This window comes from Cygnus olor, chromosome 1 (assembly GCF_009769625.2).
Source record: "Cygnus olor isolate bCygOlo1 chromosome 1, bCygOlo1.pri.v2, whole genome shotgun sequence".
In the NCBI taxonomy this organism is placed as follows: Eukaryota; Metazoa; Chordata; class Aves; order Anseriformes; family Anatidae; genus Cygnus; species Cygnus olor.
In genome coordinates this window covers 46,286,954-46,310,577 of record NC_049169.1, presented here as the reverse complement: position 1 = coordinate 46,310,577, position 23,624 = coordinate 46,286,954, and the positions used below count along the sequence as shown (strand labels likewise).

The window sequence follows — 23,624 nt, the reverse complement described above, 5'->3', positions numbered from 1 at the left end:
TTTCTCTAATGAGAATTGACTGTTAACATACCTGGGTTTCCCTCTCAGCCAGCTGACACCCTCCCTCACATGATGGAGTCAGTTTTCATTTGATTTCCATCCAGGAACCCAGGATTTGGGCTCCTGGTGGGGAGGACTGATTGAGGGTCTTCCCACCAGTTTGCTAAGGCTGCCGCTGCCGTGCCTGGCTTCTGGAGGTGCACTTTTACAGCTGCAGCACTGGCCCAGTGATGTGTGGTGAGCTGCCAAACCTTTGCCAATTGATGACTCCCCTTTCTGCTGGTGCTGCCAGTTACAAGTGCTCCCTAGCCGTTTAGTCTTGCATATAGGAGAGAAACTTCTGGACAAATACCACCCATAAAAATAAAATTTGTGGCTTCAGTCCTCAACATTAGGCACAGGTACTGACATTTTAGCAAAACAAAACCAAAATGCAACAACCCCAGCTCTTTCAGAAGAGCACCCCAGACTCTCAGTACAAGTTATTTCCCAGGAGCTCAAACATGTAGACGTTAGATACTGAAATTCAGCTTTGACTCTGAAATATTCAGCCTTTCATTAAGAATATAGTCTCTTTGTCAGTAAAAGCTACCCAGCCTTTTCCATTTTTCATATAATCCTCCTCCATTTTTCATATGATCTTTCCAATACAGAGCTTCTAGCTCACAAGGCTGAGTGTGAAAAAACAGTAAATTAATAAAGAACATCTGTCCCCATCTTGAAAGAACATCTGTCCCCATCTTGGTGTAGTATTTATGGCATTTGTTTGGACCATTAGTACCAAATATAGAAACAACTTCCTTAATTCCATATGATGAAGCAGCATGTAGGTATGATCCACATCCCACAGCTTTATTTCTAAAATGTTAGCTTCTGTAGCCTTCATGAAAATATGCACCTTTTTATTTAGACAGAAATTGCCTAGATTTTTCATGTCTTTATCAGTTTACTTGTCCACTGAATAAAAAATACTCTAGGGTTTGTTAAAATTTACGCTTCAAGACATAGTAATTTTTGGCATTAATATGTATCTGAATTAAAAAGACAAAATCCAGTAACACCTATATAATGCAATAAAAATAGATTTAGAAAGCATTTTTCTTTTGATGTTAAATTGAAGGTCATCATAGATAAGTCATCTTTCCATATTTAAAAATAAGATGAACCTCAAAATATGAACCATAGAACATCTTGTTTCGATTTTATATACTTTTCTTTAAAATGGCTTTTGTTCATCCCCAGACCGTACACTATTTTTTGCTTATTTGAAAAACAGAATTAAGAAAATCTTAGAAAAAAAGAACAGAATGAAATAAACTGGACATCCATACTTTTGTATTTACTGTTTCTTAAATCCACTATAAAGAATTCTGTTATTTCACCAGTAATTTCCACCATTCATAAAATCCATTCTTCGTTGCTTCTTAGATAATCTCATTTTACACACTGATTTTCTCCTGGGCATATTTTCCTTCACTCACCATAATCTTTAAATCCTTCTAAAGCAGAGAAGGAGACAGAAAAGCATGCAGGAAACAAGCAAGTAAAAATGCTATACTATGGTTAAAAGTTAAAACAAAACAAAACAACAACAAAAAACCCCACAACACTGCAGCCACCACCTAAAAATGGGTCCTATCGTACAGGAGTTCTATTTTTGGTTTCTAGAAAATTTCAGTGTTATCTTAGCCAACTTGCAAAATCCTTATATCTTCATTTTCTTAGCTGTAAAATGGAAAACAATTTTAAACTACGTAGCCATAGTTTTAAACCACAGTGCACTGGAAAAATGAATTCATTAAGATCTGTGAAGTATTTGGAAGATATTATTGAGTTGAAGATAAAATTTCAGAGAGAAAAAAAATCACAACTATTTTCCTACAAACAGGTCTTCTTTATTTCTGTCTCTTCTTTTTATTACTCTTTTCCTCTACTGTAGAAAAAGGATCTCAGCTGCTAAATCCATTTAAATAACCAGCTTCTACATACAGAATCATAGAATCATTTAGGTTGGAAAAGACCTCCAAGACATCAATCGTAACCCTTCCTTCAGTGAATTACTATATCTCACAAAACAATGTTACAAAGCAGTATCCCACTAGTTGGGGGAAGCTTTATTTCAAACTTACTACAGTTTGGTTAGCTTGTGCTTTAGGGAAGAGAACAATAGAATCCCTCAGCCAATGGGAATCAAAGCACCTAGAAGGGCTTTCAGAATTAAGTTTGGGGTTAGCATTTCTGGGAAAGAACTACTCTTGCTAGGATTTGTGAATATTTTTTCCAACTCTCAGATCTATGTGATTCCGTACCTCCCATCAAATCCCACTGGGGTGCCCCCCATACGGACCATGACGATCCTACCAGAAAGCTTAACCTGACTCACTACCTGTTTTACCAAAGTCAGTGACAGCCCAGAGCTCTCCTGAGAGCCCAGAAGAGGCTCCCACCCACGTGCCCCTTCCCAAAACAACAGAATTCCGGCACCTCTGGGCACACGGTGCCTTCATTTGTGGGGAGAGCACGTGCCAGCCCTGCTCCTGCCACCAGCACTCCCCACACCTCCCTGCCTGCTTGCCATGGGGAGGGCGTTTTCAGTGTGTCAACCCCCCAAGCTCTTGCCCACGTTTTTTTTTTTTTTTTTTTCCCTGCAATGTCTAGGGTGAATTAAGAGCCCACTGCCTTCCATGGGCTCCTCCTTCTGATTTCTTAGGCTTTGCCTCTATGACTTCACTTCTATTTTAAAGGTCTAGGCAATCTTAAGAGCAATCTCAGCTATTTTAAACTACTTTAATTTGATCGTATTAATGTGCAGCTTGCAGGCACAGAACTCAACATCCACAGTCAGAGATGACTCAGACTACTCAAGCCTTTCTGAATTTTTTTCTTCTTCCTTTTTCTGAAAACAAACTATCTCACAATCTTCTGTACTACCTTCTTGGCAGTTGTGATTTATCCAACCAGACGCTGAAGAGTTCCACAGTTAACAGTTTGGATGTGAACTGGAGAGCTGGATGACCAAACCTACTCCAGTGGGGAACGTAAATTGGTTAGACTCATTGTTTATATTCGGATTTTTCCTCTTAGGTCGCAAACAGTCTGCTAGGGAACTGTGAATGAAGGTACATGCTGGCCTTGAGACAAAACCACCCACATTAAGTAAATTTAAATCAGTGTTTCCTCCAGGAAACAGTCTTGTATTACTTACAAGCAGATTTGATTATGATTTAGAGAATTGTGTAAGCCCATTTAGCAGATCGAAGGAAAACAGATTTAAACTGATGTGCTCATTGTTTCAACAAACACTGGTTGATATCTGATGCAAAGATCAACATTCTTGATGATTCCCATGTAAAATGTCAGTGAAAACACAGGCCATAGTAAGGATGGCAACTTTAGATCTTGTGATTTTCTCAAAATATCCCCTTCAGATTTTAAATTTTAAATTGAGGCTACAAACAGCCTTATCCTAGCATAGTCTAATCAAGTTCATGAAAGCAATACCATGAAAAAGCTCTCATTCCTGTGTTTGCCTCTCTCTTCAAGGCCATAAAATACCCATTAATTTCATTGTGAACAGTATACCTACAATCCTTTCAAAAAATCACAACAAAGACATTGTTATGCACATCTGTTTACCATGGCATCCAGTAAACATGCGGATTCATACAGCAGCGTGCAAACAGCTTAGCAAAGAAATGGTTAAGATAAATAATACGGTTCTTCCAATAATCACTCTAGATTATTTTGTTTGTGAGAAATATTCTAGCTGGAAAGCAGGATTGGTATCAGCCTCAGAAGTTGTGTTGATCTGACATAAGCCAAAGGAGCCTGAAAACTGCAAGGAGGAAGTTGTTAGATAAAACATGGAGCAGAAGGCTCATGTTAATCAAATGGATATCCTTTATTTTCCAGAAATAATTATCACACCTTTAGTTTCAAAGGGGCTTTAGGGGAAAAAAAATTGATGGAAATACGGTTTATTTTCACAAAGTGCCACTTCACATATTGCAAAAGGTAAATTTAAAAATCTATTTTTGGGCCAGAATGGTTGAAGAAATCCCTGATTAGCCTCTTAATGGGGTGAGTCCAATTTAGTGAGAATGATCACCAGAGGGAGTCACTGACTTTCCCATTAAAGTCAAAGGGAATTTTGCATACATCAGCAATGCAGAATTTGGGGGCAGAGCTGAGAAAGACTCCAAACAGACTGGAGTTCAGGGACTAACAGAAAATACTGTCTTACAGATTTCACTGAACCCATTTTCCCCTTTGGAGTCCCAAAGGATAACTGTTATATTCCACAGTGAAAGTTAGAAGGCACTGAAGTCATGCAGTGGGTACAAACTAGGTATAAACTGCTGCCTTTCCCACCTCCTCCACTTCAATAAATAAATAAATAAATAAATAAAAGATCATATAATTGGTTTTAAGTGGTTTGGAGTGGCCTAAGTACTGACTACTCAGTTCTCTCTTTGCCTATGCAACATATTACAGTCTCTCGAAAAGCAATCTCAACTGCCTGAAGAAAATCTCTGAGGTACGAGTGTGTCACACCTCAAGGGAATATCAGGACTTCAAGGAGGAAGAGAAAAGAGTGAAAAGTAGAGAGGAAGAATTGCTACTATGGCTTTTTTCTTCTCCAATGTTAGTGACTAAAAGACTAAAAGAGGAAGTGAGAATGGGGATTTGTAAACCAAGTGATGTGATAAACTAAGCAGATGAACCAGTCTACTCAGCCATGAGCAAGTGCGCACTTAATTTTCACACTACTAAGTTTCATGACCTTCAAAGAAATATTTTCACAGTAAGAAGTAGGTTTTTCCTTGCTGGACTTCAGCTCAGCCTTGTTCTTGCCCCGAAAGCCCAGCAGACTTTGACTGGAAAACAAGCTCATTCACCAGGCAACTTTCCCCTTAATTCTGTACAATAACATTACACAGCAGAAAATACAGCAGAAAATGAGGTGATTTAAAAAGTCAAGGAAACAGCCCCGCCCTAACAAATGCAATTTCACTTGCCTAGAAATGTCCTCTGAACAGATCAAATTCAATTTGTTTCTGTGTTCCCAGGTAACAGCAGCACCTTGTTTTGCTTGTTTATTTAATTACTTCTTCTTGTTCATGCAATTAGCTCAGAGACTGCAGCCTTTTGTTCATTATGTTAACCATAATATAGTTATTTGCATAGCTATTTCCATTTCGAGGCTGGATTTTGGGTAGAGACTCTATTTTGGGCTATGCCTGACAACCACTGGGAAGTATCAGGCAAGGCTGAAGGCAGCATCCTGCTATGTGCTGGGATGAGCCACGCTGTGAACTGCACGGGCTGCCCGGCTGCTTCCAATGGCAAATCGAAGGCGTGTCCCCAGCATGCATTGCAAAGCATGGCTGTCTTGCATAGTATGTGCCACCAAAACACAGCTCAGTTCATCCTAAGGCATTTTTGCTGACAAGATGCCAAAGCTCAACTTTACTGACCTTTGGAGCGGTACAGGATATTACTCTGGTCAACACGTGCTTGATTTAAAATTATCAGTACCCATATTTTGGTTGGGTGAAGATTTTTAGAGATGGAGGTTACTTTAGTCTTTCATGAACAGCTTGATTTAATGTCCATGCGGATGTAGTGCTGCTGTGATGCTAAAATGAGCTGTTATACAGTTAAATCTTTTATTAAACACTCAGATGTATCCCCAGATCAAAGTTTAGCAGATTGCTGACCCTCATCACCGCACCCACCAGTCCTCTGATTTTTTGCCAGCTCATTTTTATCTAAGTTGCTCAGAAACTGAGGAATCTGCACCTTCTTACAGAAACTAGGGGCAGAGGCAGTGCCAGTGGGAGTCTGCATGTTCTGGTATGCAGCAGGCACCTTCATCTCAGCCTGCAGGCACCTAAACACCCCCAAAACTCTTCCTCTCAAGAGAAACGGCACACCAACTTACAGTATTTGAAATAGAACTGGAACACCCAGCTTGGAAAAAATGTCAATCTTTGTGGTTTACAATTCAGCCTTAATATATGCATGACCCATAACTACGGTTAGAATTAGCTCTGTAACCAACTGCAGCAAAGTGCAGCATTTTAATGGCATAGTTGTAATCCTACCTGTGCCATCTGCCTCTCCAGCTTTGACCGAGGAATATCATCAAAATAGTTCTCATTTCTTCTCCTCCTTGCATCGCCCTGCATGATAATGTGGGGAACGTCCAGGGAGCCACCAGTAGTGAAAGTGCTTTGGCTAAGTGATGGAGACAACTGAGGAGGAGTGTGGTTACCGCTGGGTTCCTGAACAGAGAGGACAAAAATACAGCATAACAAGAGCAGCATATTGTTCAAACTTCACATTTTAAAGTGTATTTCATATAATACTTAAAAAAAAAAAAAATAGGCACAGAGCAAGCAGTCATTTTCTTTCCTCAGAACCTCTCCATCTCCCTTGTACATGACCAGGAGGAAGGCAGGTTCTAGGAGACGATTCTCTTCTTCCTGTGCATGTGGCTAGGGAGGTGACAGACTGCACTCAGAAAACTGGCTCTTTGCCCAAAAATGTGCTACCAAAGGTGCAGAGCCCACATGGAGGGAAGAATACTTCATTACTGGTCTGAGCAAGTGGCAAATTCCTTCCCCAAAACTTCCTTGTATAATATAGCAGTCCCTTACTAGGACTGACAGAGAGATAAACAGTGAGTTACTTCTTGTCAAGGCCCAAATGAAGTTGTGATTTAGGACTAGTTGTTTGTAAGATGAAATACATTTTCACCACCTTTCAAGCCACTCTGAGAAGCAAAAGTGATTTGAAAGTGATTTGAACTCTAGCAACATCCCTTGCCTGAAAAAATAAATGCATGAACATTTACAAAATATAGATAATTTGTTTACAATTTTTATAGGTCTTGCAGAACATACTTTAACTTGAGGTACTGGACATCAGAAACAAGCCAAATAACAATTCCTAGAATGATGGAAAGCATCAGAGTACAAACATTTCACCAGGCTTTTCCTGTGCTGAACTGTGACCTTGTATCAGTCAATGTGCAAATACCACGCAAATTGATACATGACCTCTATCTGATTAACAGCTAAACACATCCTCTTGATCACACATTTTACCAGGATCTGCCACCACACTGGTGACAGACAGCCACCGCACGTACCTTGGGAAACACCTGTTCTCTTGCACACCCCATCACTTGCTCAAACACAAATTACAAACACCAGTGCCCAAGTCCACTGCTCAGCACTGCCTTGGTGACTGCAATCATCATCATCAGAGCTACGCCTTGCTGTTCAGTCAGTGGACACACCATCCAGCATGGACAGTAAAACACTGCTGTAGTGACTGGAAGGGTGTAAAAGTTCCTCTCCCACAATGCTCAACTTCTCTGACACAAGCGGTTCCTCTGGCAGTAAGCTCTCTGGAGCAAAGAACATACCCAGGAGTGTGTTTGCAGTGTCTGAATTACCTATTGCTGTAATACTGTATTTTAATACTGAAAAGCAAGAAGGGACCTGAACATGCCCCACAATGAGAAGCAGCAAAAAACTGTTCCAGTGTGCATGGAGGTTAAAAAAAAAAAAAAGTGCTTTTTCATTTAAATAAAGAATTAAAGTGGATATTTCATGCCTGATTACATTGAACCAAACCTAATTCTCCAAAGCATTAAGCTACTTTACTCCATGCTGTTAAGAAACAAGATATAGTGAAAGAAAACAGAGTTGTAATCTCTTCCAAATGGAAAGAAAAGTTGCAAATCTCTTTCTGTGCTCAAGTAATAGTAATATCTGATGTTAACATTTGAATTGTAGGAGTCTACGTGACATTATTGCTCACAGTCACAATAACAGGTTAGTGTTTTCCACATTGGTTGACTAAAATCAGGGTAGTTGTTTACAACTTTTAATTCACTGAGGTTTTTTTTTCCATTATTATTATTTTTATTTTAATTCTCTAGCTTGCCTGTGATCTGAGACAAGTACTTGACATTTCCCAGGGCAAAGAAAGGAATGTTTTCCTCTCAGGAATAGTCTTTTCCTCCTTCATGCAAATCCACCTACATTTGGCCCAGTTAAAGTCTTCTGAAAATCTAGAGTTTGCATACACTCAGAAGATTTGGTGAGGCATCATCCCTAAAGCCTGTTCCTGGTTCTTCCACAGGCCTAGCACTGACACAATGGTGCACACAGCCCTCTGCTGAAAATAATCTGAGTACAGGGGCACCAAATGACTTCCTTTCTAATTGCTGCTACCTGCTGTTCCAGCGAGGTATGTAACCTCTTTCTTACCCTAACCACAATTCACCCAGTGCTAGCACCAATCGACTGACATGGCCATCAGTGGCTCTCAGTGTCAGAAGAGTTTGCAATGGTTATCAAGGTTCCACAAGTTTTTCATATTTTATCAAACTGCATATAAAGAAGAAATTCACCCAAAAATCAATATTGGAAGATTGCTATAAAGGCAAGAATTACAAAGGCAAGAAATAAAAGAATAACGGTGCCTCTGCATTACGGTACACTATTTAACTGTATGATTTCATGCTATTTTCTCAGAGAAGTCCTTCACAGCACAGATGGATCCTCAATTGTGCAGCATGTTGTCATATACTCAGCACCATGTTACCATTAGTTATTGTGTAATCAGTATTTTATTCTCACCTCATTTCATGGCCCCAAACCTCTTCCCTAAATTCTATTCAGATCCTGCTCTGAAGATAGAATGATTAATATTGTCTTTTTCATGATGCTTGTAAGTGCTTTACAAACTTCAGTCAATTTATTTTCACCACACCCTGTGACTTCTGGCATTTTATAATCACCACTTCAGTGCGAGGGAACTGAGACACACAGACAAAGGCTAATAAATATCAGCCACTCTGGATGCCCAATTACAGTATCTATTGCCTGATTTTCCAAGTGCTTGTATTCGAAACCCTGCTTCTATTGATCTAATTTGCAGTACTGTGTGCTTAGCACTTGTATAAATCAGACTCCAGACTCCAGTCAAATACGCAGAATGTCTGTAACATACAATTAGTGACTGTTTATGAGGCAATTACTTAAATAACTTGCCAAGAATTATCCAAGAGCTTTGTGGCAAAAGCAGGTGTGAATCTGTATTCTCATAGCTACAGCTATTCTTTTAATCATGAAGCTCTCTCTCATTCTTCCTTCATTACTCTTCTTCACTCCATACCCACTTTCTCATTTCCTTCACAGAGCTGCAGATCAGGCTTGGACGGCCATGCAGCGTGCTATCACGTATTCAGTACTGTGCTGTTGCTAGTTACTGTGTATTCATTACCATGTTTCCACCCCACTGTGAACGCAGGGATGCTTGACAATACATTTCACTATTGAAACCTCCTTTGTCCCCACCTCTCAGACCCACCACAAGCTGGAACCACGCAGTTCAGGGCTGGAAAGTGATCTTCAGGAGATCCTTCTCCAGGCCACCCTGGCATCCCTGATGCCTCACTGATGTTTGTCTAGTCAGCTCCAAAAAAAAGGAATTCTTTCTAGTGCATTGAATTTTGTGTTAAACTATCATTACTAATGTTAACACTTCTTCAACATTTCACTCTAAATTGTCATACCTAGTTTAAATTCTGACCTCCAAGGCTGACTGGGTGAGGGTGGGGTTCCATGAAAAACAGTGAAACTGGTCATGTAATTAAATATTACATTATAATGCACTCAAGAAAGGAAAGTAAGACTGCACAGGTAACCTGAGATTCAGCATTTTCTAACTTTTGAGTATATGACTTAGAAATCAAAATAATGTTCCCTTATTACACAGTTAATGTGGAAATAATGTGTTTTCTGGAAATTAGTCTATTTGTTCCTATTCTAAATATTTAACTTTTTTTTTTCCTTTAAATATATAAAATACCTTAAAAACTAATATGAAAAGAGTTAAAAAAAAAAAAAAGATAAAGTGCTAGCAATAATTAGGTTGACCTTGGGACCTTAAAGAGAGACTCTTTTAATAAGGAACAATCTTTTCTATTAGATATAAATCAATCTAATAGCAGCAGATATTTTATTTAAACCAATTTTCAAGCTAAAATTATTGCAAACTACAGACCAAATGCTATGTCTTTGTTTTGGGTGAAGTGGCATGGTTGATGTGAAAGAAATCGTACTCCAAACTCATGTCCTTTACTTTAAGATTCTTTGTGAAGACTCCAATACTATGAAGTGATGAATGACTTTTAGCATTTGCCCGCATCAGTAGCTCTAGCTGTGGAGCAGCAGACTACTTTTTATCATTTTGACTACAGATGGAGGACATCCAGCTTTATCTTCACTATTAACTGAGAATACACAATTCTAACCAGTAACATAGGCTGTGGAAACGTTCCCACCTGCTGAAGAGGAACTAATTCCCCAGTCCAAGGCACTGACAGTACTGAGGAAAAATGTGTGACTTTCAAATGCTGGCCCATGTTTCCTCTTTCCTGGGAGTGTTTTAACACCTGCCATGCATCAGGAAATTATTCACATAATACAACAAATACAAGATACTAGAAAAATATCCACACATTTGTGCTATATGCCTTAGAGCAGGACACCATAGGCTTGTGACACTTTTTTTGACATGGCATTAGGAATAGGTTGAATTTGGATTTAAGATGTCTATATGTGGCATTTGAGATTAAGCAGGCTGAAAACAGGCTGGTCACAGAAATCAGGAGCCCTCATTCTGTCTTTCTCTATTTCTCTTTACACCAGGAAATTTAACTTGGGAGCACAGGCCACTCTCTGACATTTGGAAATTTAGTCCCAAATGAGATTCCAGTCACAAATTCAGCCCCATGACAATAATCAAAACCAATCAAATGCAGGAGATGTGACCTAAAATACCAAAATAAAAAGTGTTGATGAATATGAAGTCCTTTGCAGAGAACACAGTAGGAATGGGTCATCAGACCATAACTTGGTAAGGGTAACAGACAGCAAAGACGCTGGACCAAAGAAACCGAGAGAATTTGGTGTAATGAGAGGAGACTAAAACTGGGCAAGTGTGAAAAAAAAACCAGGGACACTGCAACAAGGCTTCTGAAGGTGGGAATACAAATAAAAAATAAAAATGCAAATAAATTTTTTATACACAGTAACACCTTGATGGCATTTTTATCTCAACAATTTCAAGAGGCAATCTTTAAAGAAAGTATAAAGCATTCCTCTGAAAAGTAAGTGAAAGCATTTTCAAAACATGAACGGAAAACAGTAACTCTTGTTCTGCAATATTGATCACTTGGGCTGGGACTCCTAAGGGCTGATGTAGGCATGCAGCTTGTAGACGTCTGATCCTGAGCTAACTTCTTCAGCTGAGAGGATAAGCTGGCACTTCTAAGACACTACTTATCTCATCCTAACGTAGACTTCTGAACCAGGTCAGATGAATCACCCAGTAAAAATGTCAAATTTTCTCCAATGGCTATAAGACCAGGTGTGGCTGATGAGGTCAGCCTAAGACATCCACACTGTAAACTGCCAAAGAGACATTAAGCTGAATCCCACTCAAAGCAGCCATTGATTTCATGTGAATATTATGAAATGTTTGCTGACTTTTAAAGAAATGCAAACAAATTTTCATGGGGACTCACCCTGAGGGTTATCGACCGAGGTGGTTTCTGAGGAGGATCTTCGTGCAGCCTGTCTCCCAAAGATGCCAGAACACGCTTCCGGTGGCCAATCAAGCTAATTTTTAAGACCTGAAAAAGTAACAAAAAGATCTCATTAAAAAGAACACATTGTAATCATTAAATAAAGATCCATTCGGACTGAGACCATTCTCACTTTAAACATTTTAACAAGTTAGTCTACCACGCAGGTTAAGGAGACACAGAACAGTGCAAGGCAACAAAAGACAGAGAAAATGAGAAGTGAGATCAGAGGAAAAATCCTGTAAAATGGAGTAAGATACCAAAGTAGGTATGGATGCAGAAAATGAGAAATAGGCTCACAGATGAGTAAGGAGGAGAGAAAAATGACACAGGAAGAGAGTCAGCAAAGCAGGAGCAAAAACAAGGGAAGGGGAGGGAGAGACTGGAAACGTAGAGATGGAGGCAAAAAGTGAATGAAAGGGATTCATAGGTATGGGAAATATGCGGATATTAAGGACCAGAGAGTGAGGAACAGCCAGGAAATACTTTGAGACAGCGACAAGGGAGAAAATGAACTGCACAATGATCAAATAGTATTACTTTTAAATCTATTCACCATGCCTTTTGCAGGTAATCTCTGAATGACATGCAGAGTTTGCATTTATCTTGGAGAATCATCCTCATGTAAGAAAACCAGGACGAACATTCTCCCCAACCTTGTCCTGGTGGTCTACTACTTTTATCATATGCAATGAAAAATCTCTATTGCACACAAACCTGACCATCAGTGGACAGGTTCAAATGCCTTCTGCTTGTCTAAACTCCAAAAACACTGCTGAAAAAGTGTTCCAAATTTACTCCAACTACTCCCCACCTGTACCTCTCCATGTCCCTACCACATACAAAAAAACCACTGATCTTGGGGCAACGGAAGAACAGAAGAGAAGAAGCAGAAAGTAGGAAACTTAAGCATTATTGGCAAAAACAAAAACAAACACATATTTTGATGCTATTCTTTAATGGCTACAATTGCTTCAAAGTGTAAAGCAGCCATAACTGCGGAAGCAAGCCTCTGTCCTCAGAGGTATCCTCACATAACTCTTGCAGACTGTGTATGGTTTCATACTCCAGAGCTGCCTCCATTCACTCCCAGAAGACAGTACTTCCCACTATATTTAGGACCACCGCATGTCAACACCCTTCAGTCGAAAGGAATTTCTCACTCATCCTAGAGAAAGTAATAGTACCCACAAAAACCCTGAAAATGGTACCTCTTCAGGGAACAACTACCTCAGTTTAAGCAGTAATATTAAGAACTAACATTCATGAAAAACAAAAAAAACCAAAACAACAACAAACAAACAAACAAACAAAACAGCAAACAACAACAAAGAAAGTGCAACAACTTTCCAAAGGCAGCTCTTAGATCCAGTATCTCAGGTTATGGTACAGCAACACAGCCGTCATTCTGGTGGGTGACCTCCTATCCATAGGCAAGTGAATTCACTCACACTTTGTCAAATTTTACTGCACTATCTGACATCATTGAACATCAAGAACATCCTGTTTGCCTGTAACTATAAAATGATGGGCTATGACATGAGAGGCAGCTGAAGAGGGTTGTTGAGACCTTGAAGCCCAGCAGCAGACCCAAGCTGTGGAGTCCCACAGGCCTGTTATGTTCTCTCTCACGTTAGTCTAAATTTGCAGAAGCACTCATAAAGCACAGCTTCAGACAGCACAGCATACTGAAATGCCAGAGGCATTCGGGAGACTTATGTATTCAGTTTACATTGAATGTTAAACACAAGGGTGCACAGTTTATCTCAGTATTTAACTGTATGAAACACGTGAAAGAACTACAGCTGCTTTAAGCATTACTCAGGTAATGCACTTCAGTGAACTTGTTTCTTTCATAATGCTTCCCCATCATCAAGAGCATCTACCCAGAGATTTTTAAGTCAATCTACAGTTCGTGGGTCATGTTGAGGTCCTCAGTGCTTTGAATGCCTTATTAGCCATATCAAACCAGGCAAAGAAATCCACACAAACTAATTCTCTGTGACTTCATACAGCTGCTGAACAGGAGAGGAGTCTTGTGGGACTTCCCACATCAGAGATCAGGATACAGGTCTAAATGGTTAACCTATTTCAAAAAGTGTGCTCATATTCAAAACAATACAGATCTTTAAACACCATAGACACTTCTAAGTTTATTCCATATTTTGTTATTCCACTAAAAAGGTGGTCAACCCAAGAGAGAAGTGGTAGTAGTAGGGATTTAAAGATGCAATCTACACAAACATATCATCCTCAGCTAATAGATCTATTTACTCATCTGAACTACATATTGTCAAATGAAGACACTTGTTTTCTTCTTGAAACGGATTTGTAAAGCCTGATACTTGACTAATGAATGTAAAATACTGTTTTCTGAGGCACTTCTATATTTGAGTTCTGAGACAAACACCCTGAAATGCCAAAAAGTTGTTCTATGATGGATTATCCTTGACAGTGTTTATCACAACTGTCAAATATCACAAATATAGGCCAATGATGTGTAATAGTAAAGTTGCCTAATGCAATACCTTAGGAACACCTTAAGGTTTTATATCAAAACACCATTAAAAGTCTTGCACATATTTAGCCCACAAGTTAGTTGCTGGTGAATGAATGTCTTCTTTGTACCATGTAACAGTGAAACCAATACCACGCACTCAAGGGCTATGCAGCAAGACATTTTGTCAAGTGAACTGGAGCCTACTTCATACATGACAATGAAATAAGTTTTGCAGCGTGGCTGCAGTAATCAGCTAGAAGATGTCATCAAACTGTGAGTGTAGCTTAAGGCACTGCACAGCCTGTATTTCATTACTAGGACAGGAAAAGCACAATGGTACAATGGCGATCCACACCAACAGTACAATACCTAAGACAAAAATAATGCAACTCCATCTAATATATTTGCTTGTATTTGTAATATAATTAAGGAGAATGGCCCAAATAATTTGTCCAAAGAAATTGTATATGCACACAAACACAATCCTGTTTTTATCTCTATCTTCTCCAATGATTAGTATACAAAATAAAATTCCACTAGGAAATGTAAGAAATCCAGAAATATAACCAATGCAACATTCAACATTTAGATTTCTGACTTAGCTGACAGATGTTTAAAAAACAAACACATGTAGCCCAGCAACTCCCTGATAGCTGTATATGTGCAGATGCTGGAATTAACAAGTTACTCCATCTAAAACTGAGCATTATTTCTGCAACAAACTTCTGCCTGATCTTTTCTTCTGATTGAATAATAGGAATGAACATCGCATTTTTATAATTATTCTACTTTTATTTATTTTTTTTAATTGGCATTATAAAGATTACTGAAATTCAAGACATCAATTCCCTTCCTTTTGGAATAATCTGAAAAGTTACTGTATGGTGCAAAATTAATACTGCGGTAGTGCAAGCAGTCTGGTCTAAAACAGCAACAGCGATCAGACACTAGGAGCTAGCTTCAATGTGGAAAAGCAGAGAGTGATCAGAACAGTACTGGTAATTCTCTAGTGGCAGCATCAGACACTTCAGAATTTAAGCTTCATTTAATTAGTAAACAACCTTAACATTTAGAGCTAAGAAGAAAAAAATTTAAATACAAACCAATAAGGCATGGTTCTTCTATTTCTGCAAGCAACCAACCTAAAAAGCTAGCTAAATTCAATTTTATTAAACTGTTGTACTGCTGATCATGCTGCAATAAACTCCAGGCTATTCTGGAATTGTGGGTGAAGAATATATTGATTATTACCATTTTTCTGCCACAATATCACACCACGGGACTAATCCTAAGACATGATAATGCCCAGAATACTCATGAAGCTAGCTTAGGTCATCCAGCACAGCTCACCTGATCATCATGCTTGGTATAACTGAAAATTTGAAAATGGATTAAATGCATTACTATATAAATGGCCAGGATGGAGGACACTTTTACTCAAAGTTTGAAAACTCCTACTCATCTAACTGATATCTCTGACCAACAGTTCACCATCACCCCAAAAAATAAACACATACCCACACACACACACACACACACACACAAAACAACATCAAACAAACAAACAAACAAACACACACCAACCAAAATTCCACAGTGTAATAATGGCATAATTTGAAAGATAATATGGCTGAGTCATTATACTTTCATAAAAAATTATGACAGTCACTACATGGCAGAGCTGATAAATGACCCCATGCCCCAATCTCCCAGCTCAGCTAAAGCTGTTGTGGGATGTCGGAGACCCAGGAGTCCCATTTACCAAGCGGGCTCGTTAATCTCCACCACAAGGGCGAGCTCCCATGGGATCAGCCCTAGACCTGAAGTGACTGAGAGCTGTGGGGAAAGGCAAGATCCTGCATCCCTCCCACCTCCTTTCTTCCCATCTCACGTGCAGGAACATGAGACGTGCAGGCAGAAGAAAGCAAAAGCTATGTAAGGTAGCTGCAATATTGAATGCCTGGTGGCTTATCGGCACCAGACACACCCAAACCATATTAAACTTCCATTGCATTTTTCACATAGCAATACCTTATTATCTTTCTCATGCTGATCCTCATGCTGTAGCTGCTAGTTCCTTCCAGCCCTACAGTCATGACCCCAAATTATCACAAACCCTTGTTCGTTTTTAAACAGTGCAGGGATTCTCTGGTAGCACCCCAAAAGCACAGCAAAGTGCAGGCACATAGCAAGAGAGAGGCTCCCAAGCATCCTTGCTGCAATTCTGCCCAGAGTAAGACACCTCTGCTTTCCACAATTACAATGGAAGCAATCATTTTTTTATGTATATGAAAAGACTTGCAAGAGACTTATGATTTCATATCATAATGATACAAAATATGTGTCATTATCCCCCTGAATTAATCACCCAACTGGAAACAGATGTCAGTTGTCTTGGTGATAGCATTTCAGAGACAGATGGCTGCCTAACAAGTCCTGTTTCTATATGTTGATCATGAAGAACTGATGTTGCTCCCCACCCCCCCAAAAAAAGGGAAAAAAATAGTTGCAAATCTGCAGTTTAATGGTACTGAGTAGCCAGCCAAAGAGCAAGAACCTTCTCAAGGAAAAAGCAATTTTGAATCACAGGTACTTATTCCCATCCGAGCTGCACTGCTGCCAGTTAGCTTGCTGCAGATCAGCGGTGCTGCAGTCCTGCTCAGCCCCTGCCATCCCACCTCAGACTCAGGTGCATGAGGATTTACAATTTTTTTTTTGCAGAAGTGCTCAGGATAGCCTTTGGTACTGTGGAGGCCATGGGAATTTTTGCCTTGACTTCACTGGACATTTTTGTCATTAAATTGTTTTCAAATTTCTCATTAGTTTAAGAATTGGCTGTCTGAATATATCAGGTGCTGGTACATTTGCTCCATTAAGGATAAAAACAAAATAATGATTTTGTGCTTGCAATTGATAACTCTCATTATTTCAGTGGAAAAATATTATTTTAAATTTTCATTAATAAAAATCAAGAAAATACAATGAAACCTGAACAAAAATGAGACCTGGGCATTTTATCTCCTGAGGATGTGTCTCAGGCTATGTGCTGAATGAACCACTTTTAACATGCATTTTAATTTTATTTTTATTTTTTATTTTTTAATTACAAAGAAGTTAAATCCATGATCTTTAAAAATGTCACAATTTAATATTTTTGGAAGCCTCAGATTTAATGACAAATATTACATATGTGCATTCTTTTTTTTTTTTTTTTTTAACACATGAGGCTCAAAAACATAACTCAGAAATCCTAGAAGTGTATTATTCATACAAACGCATAGACTATTACAATAATGATTCTAAGAGGCAAGACTGAAAATATTCTTTATGTGAAAAACAGCAAGCACTAAGCAGGTCTGTATATAGAGTGAAATAAATTCCTTCTATTTTCACAGGCACTAAGTGGAAAAAATATTGGACAGCTTGAAAGGTGGAATAAATTCCCAAATTGAATACTAGAAGAGTATTCTTAGACTGTTCTCTCCAGTACTGACTTGCCTTTTTACTTCTGTGCTGAACTAATAGCGGGTCTAGTTGCTGGCTCAGATCAGATTTGGAAAATGTGCAATCAAAGAGACCAGCAGTATTGTTCCTGGCCAACCTCCTTGAGGTCCTCAATGTTAATCATACAGGACGATGAGAGAGCAATTGCAACACCAATATGTTATCTTATTATATTTTGCAGGATTACTTACATAGTGGATACGTTTTAATTAATGTTACTGGTACTACAACACATTTCATAATGAGCTAATCGTTTACTTATCTATGTTTAATATGCAATTATCAGCCAAACACATTAATTTGTACACAAGGCTGAAATATAGCTCATATAACGAGAAACTGGAGATAAAATACAAATCTCTGCAGAAAATGCTAACAGCTGTAAAGTTAGTTGATCCTTTTTCTGATCTTGATTCATTTTCATCATGGACTTAATTCCAAGTAAAAGGAAAAAAAATAAACAACCCTAAACCAAAATCAAAACATTCAAGCTCTTAAAGAATGGGACATTCATCTGCTAAATAAAAAGATTTTTTTTTTTAAAAAAAAAAGAAAAAAAAAAGATTGATTTCAACATACATACAGAAAAGCCAAACACTGGACAGGAGAACCTGGACCAAGCATTAGAACAAATGTTGAGACAGGTTATTCCAAAAGCATTCAAAATCCTGTTATGTTTGCAAGTTACCATTGGATGCTTGAAGACCTAAGTATTATTGTATTAAGGTATTTTCAATTTATTAAATTATTTTTGCATATAGTAAAACATTTACATTAAAAGCATGGCCTCCACCCCTGAATAACTAGTTCAAGCAAAATTGATGTGAAGAGGCTATCTATGGCTTACATTTAGGCTGCTTTGTGGAGTGATTTGCACAGAACAGCACACACAGCAACCTAAAATACACTTATCCCCTAAAGTATTAAACATTCAATATAAAAAGCATTTATAACCTCTGATACAAGACGCATCACTGGCAACGTCAATACTCTACTATTATAAACTGAGAGCATGATGGTCAGGACACAACCCACCCCAATACATTGCCAAAGTGCAGGTGATATGTCCTGTAAGTTTCAGGAAATCTACATGGAGCTGACACTTGAAAAGAAAGAAGATCTGCAGAAGAAAGTACCAGGGCTGGGAAAAATACCAGATGGATGGGACGGGTGCTCCTCTGCAGAGCAGAAACACACCATGGCAGAGCAAGCTCCCAGGACTGCACCCCAGGGAGCCAACCTCGCTGAAACAAACCTGGGAGACAGGTGAAGAGCAGTCCACTGTAAAGCCAGCTCCTTATATGTTTCCTTGCTTGACCACAGAAGAGCTCACACTGAGGATTGATGATAAGGGAAAGAGAAATGGGGTGGAAATTTAATGCTTACAGAAGTGCATGTCAGACATGAGATGCATCCACTACAATGAAATCACACCTTCTCTCACACTGGACCACCTGAAAGATGTGGCCAGCTAGCACAAACAAAGAACCCTAAAGCCAATGTTTTAACAGAAACCATGGTCCATGAGCCTATTCTTTTCAGTATTCAGCTGTTACTACCTTTATTTTTCTAGTTTGTTTGTCAGATGTGTCTGTCATTTTCCCTCCGAGGACTGGAACAAAACTGTCACAAAAAGGGTAGCCATTTCATGAAAATTGTTTTTCTTCTCCTAACTGTTTCTGTCTTATCAGTAATCAGTGCAGATTCACTCCGCTGCAGAGTGGCTGTTTAGCCTTGGCCATACAGTTTTCTTTGACAGCATTTGGCACACTGGATGAAATAAAACACATTTTGTCATGTGCTAGTATAGGCACCATTGACTCTGTTTTGGGTTATGCTGTCCAGGGATATCTCTTCTATCAAGATCTTTACCATTTCATTACTTCACAGGAAATATGCAGCTACACATATAAGACATGATGTAAAGAAGAACCTCAATTATTGCTCTACTAGTTCTGTAGCAACAGCTAGATGATCATTTCACCATGTTACTTTCAGTAAGGACAATCCCGAAAAGAATAAATTTTGAATGACCTATAACCTTAGTACAGGTTATGGCATGACATACAACCTTACTATAACAATATTTAAAAAGAACCTCCACCAAACTATTTTCCCAGTTGCCTTATACTTCTTTGGTTTGCAATCTTTGTATAAGCTCATTAAAACAATTATTACAGATTCTGAAAGAAACTCATAGCTTTAAATAAATTGTAGTAGCACCCCTTCCTAGGCTTCACACCCTCCTCAACCTTCATCAGCCTCATCCTCCAGCACCAACTGGAAGAAGCTACAAATGTACAAGCCACTAGCTCATCTCAACTGCAGCTGTTATAATCTATTGCTTTCTTTCAGGTAGTCTAATTGATTAGCATAACTGAAATAAATTAAGAGCAATTTTGTCTAATCTTTGTTTGATTTGGACTGTGATATTACCTGTCAACTGAACACCTGAACACATCATCTTGTCCATTTTCCAGATACATTATATAGCTTGAAAAAAAAAGCCATTAGTTCTCCCTTAGATTCTTCCTTCGTTTATAATCTCTAGACCATCACAACTGTAGCAACACTATTACTGCCTTTAAAAAGGCAATGGCCACCATGGCAGACCAGAATCATACATCACAGGCAGTGCTGGCATCACGCTGTACTTTGACTCTTAATCTGTGAGGAGGAAGCACCGTGGGTGGGAGAGAACAGGCTCTACGAGCACAGCAGGATGGCTGGATTAACTCTGCCAGGGGCAGCAAGGGGACAGCGCAAGCATTTCTCAAAATATCTTTTTCTTTCATGCCTTGAGGTAAGAGCAGGAAGGAACACCATCAAAAAGTGGGGTTACAAAAGGATACAAATAAAGTGGCAAAAATATTCAGCCATCAATAGCTCAAGTGAGTTCTTCCCTTGTGGCTTTGAGCAACATGACAAATTTCAGCATGAAAGATTGTCTGCATGATTTGAGATAAATTAAAACTGCAAGGCCATTCAGATCATACACATATTCTTATGCAGATCCCTTCATTAAACATTCAACATTAGTCTGGCTTAAGGAAGAGAAATTTTTGTACATAACTAATTCAGAACAAAGAAAGTGGGCAAACTGTACTGAAGAACTCTCCAAAAGGAGGCTGATTCTTCACTTCAGTTAACTTTATACAACATCAAAAAGCAGAGTTTGGTCATATTGAACTTGTTTTCCTTGAAGTTACTTCTTAAATTAAAAAGAATATAAGTGTGTATCTTTTAGAATTCCACCGGTTTTGGCAGCTACATTATTAATGAAGCACCCTGGCAAAACCCACAAGTGAATGGATTATCATGGGAGTCTTTCTCGCTATAAATTCCATTTGAATTTTCGCACTGAGAGGGGTTGGTCGTGTAGCATGTTTTCTTCACCTCTGCTCTTTCTCTATTTTTTCTTCATCCTTATCAAAAGTTCCTGAACAGAGAAAGCTCTCTTCAGAGGGAGTGTCAAAAAGGAGATAAGCCTCATCTGCACGGCTCAGACTTTGACTTTCTTGTTCTTTACCTTAGGCCCATCCACCCACATGATAGAGTCAAAAGAAGGAAAGAGTTCAAGGAGTTCATTCTCCACTTTCCCCATCAGTAGTGTAACACCATCAGTCCTCATTTTGCAGAGAAGATTCTTGGATCTACAGGAAACCAAAATGACTTAGTGGTCCTGTGCACACAGCTAACCACAGGACAGCAACCCCACATTGCAAGAAGTCAAAGGCCTTGAATCACATCTATAACAATTCCCAAACAGCTCCTAATTTTGTTAGGAGTCTCCACAATGTCTAGTCATACCTTTCTATAATTCTAAATATTGCAATATAGCAAATACCCTTGATCCAATGATTAACTGTTCTGATTCTTGAATTATGTTATCATTAATATTTAACTTAAATTGTCTCTTCTCTAGCTCTTGTTCTGTCCTCACTGATTTATGAAAATAATTAATCATTATCTCCTTTGTAACATCCACTCACATGTTGGCGGAAAGTTACATATGCTCTCAATCTCATTCTCTCTAAAAGGAACATGCTTATTATACTATGTGTCTGGTCAAGTTTTCCAGTTGAGACACAGCCATAATTTCTAAAGTACAACATGAGCAGAAAAAAAGACAACTATCCTCCTCCCCTCATCTAAAAAGCAATATAAATATATACATAAAATGTTTACCTTTAAAATAAATAATATAAAACAGAAGAGATAAAAGAAGAGCTTTCCTTTTTTTGGCAAGTCATTTATCATAACATACATGCAATTTCACAAAACTTTTCTCCAAGAATATCACACATGCCTAAATTTGTAAACCGTACAAAGGAGCAGACGTCTACAAGGTTTTATACATGCTCTCCTTGTTAGTATGCACAACACCCATACATCACTGTCTTTTTCTGTGTTATGCTACTGACTGATGATCGGTTTAATATCCAGCAGCTCTACTCCTGCCCAAATTATTCCCCCAGTACTGCTGCTCAGTAATATACTCAGAGCTTGTTACATTCTTTCATGTGATCTGATCTGTACTTCCAAAATAAATCACTTGCACATTTCTTCAATTAAATCTTATATAACTGATTCAGCCCATTTATGCATTAAAAAGATCATACTCTATTTTAATCCTATTTTATGAATGCTGCTACACCATTAAATAATCACCCTTCAGATCAGAAATGCCATGAAAATCCACATTTATTTGGGACAATTTATTTGGGACCTTTAATTTTGCTGGAGCTTGAAATTTTAAACCTGAAAGAAAATGCATTAGTTTATATGTATATTTATTTATATGTATTAACTTATAGCATTAGGTATAGTAATCCGTGTTACTACTGTGAAGCCACATTTCTACATGATCTTGTCAGAAATATGCACTACAGTACAGATCACATTAACTCACTGTAACATAAGAAATCCTGTCATGAACATTTTATACCAAATCACTACATGAACTATGATTAATGATGAATCAGAAGAGTAGATTTATATGAATAACAAGCAAAGAGGAAAAAAAAAAAGCTTATTATGGACAATTAGATGACAATGTAACTTACGTATTTGCTGTGTTCCAATATGTAGCTACTTGGGATGTCTTCACGTGACTTATTTAGACTTAGAATGTACTTCTGAGTTGTACTACAGAATTTGGGGCTTTTCAAATGAAAAAATAAGCCTAAATTTAATCGTTGTCAGTTAAGTATAGTTTTAAAAACTTTTCTATTCTTGTACACATCTTGTTTATATGTTGGTTTCTTTCTTTTTTGTATTTGTGATAATCTGGATTTAGAAAAATATAGGGCTTTTCTTACTTTAAGAGCCCTGACATTTATACTTATCTGCTTCTGCTGCATTATTAACCTTTGAATCATAAAATATTTTCTTCTCAAATAAATTTGTTACAGATACTCAACAGCATAAGTAAACCAAATTTCTGCACAGAAGGAAAAGTAAATGACCGCGCTACTTTAGTAGTAGGATGAAAAATACGTTAGTTAAAAGGTTAAGACATACTTTTGAAGTTTTTTGTTATGCTGCTGTATCACACATAAAAGGCTTACTCAGCTAGGGACAATTTCTTAATTTTCAGGAACGCCTGTGTTTTACCTTAACTTGGTCAGAGATGGGTGCAGCTGATGTTTTCTGAAGTAATATCTTTCATAAGTCATCTACCAAGTGCTAACGCTCCTACTGTCAGGAAGGGCACTCCCAGGGCACAGGCACCTGCCTTGCTGTCAGCCAAAACGACAGAACCACCTTTGCAGCAGCGCAGCAAAGTTTTCCCGTGCAAGTACAGCACAGCTGGTTTAGGGATAATTCTCTAGATTCCTTCAAGATAATTCTTCAGATTCTGAACTTCAAGGTTCAGAACTGTATGTAAAGTTAACAAAATATTTTCAAAGAAAACATGAGATTCTGGCACATCACCTGCCCAGGAGA

The 23,624-nt window shown here is 38.4% G+C and overlaps 1 protein-coding gene across 4 annotated transcripts in view; it reads right to left on the bottom strand.

The window, feature by feature from the left end:
- The window catches only part of LOC121069879 (ankyrin repeat and sterile alpha motif domain-containing protein 1B-like), an 89,346-nt gene that overhangs the window by 41,103 nt on the left and 24,619 nt on the right, over positions 1-23,624 (bottom strand). For 2 of the 4 annotated variants that reach the window (XM_040556413.1, XM_040556416.1), the window contains exons 2-3: positions 11,612-11,719; positions 6,108-6,287 (exon numbers count right to left, since the gene is read on the bottom strand). In XM_040556413.1, coding sequence (XP_040412347.1) covers positions 6,108-6,191 — 84 coding nt within the window. In that variant the 5' untranslated portion in view covers positions 6,192-6,287; positions 11,612-11,719. Of the gene's footprint in view, positions 1-6,107; positions 6,288-11,611; positions 12,005-23,624 lie in introns of those variants that run through there. The other 2 variants (XM_040556410.1, XM_040556400.1) reach the window with 2 other exon arrangements.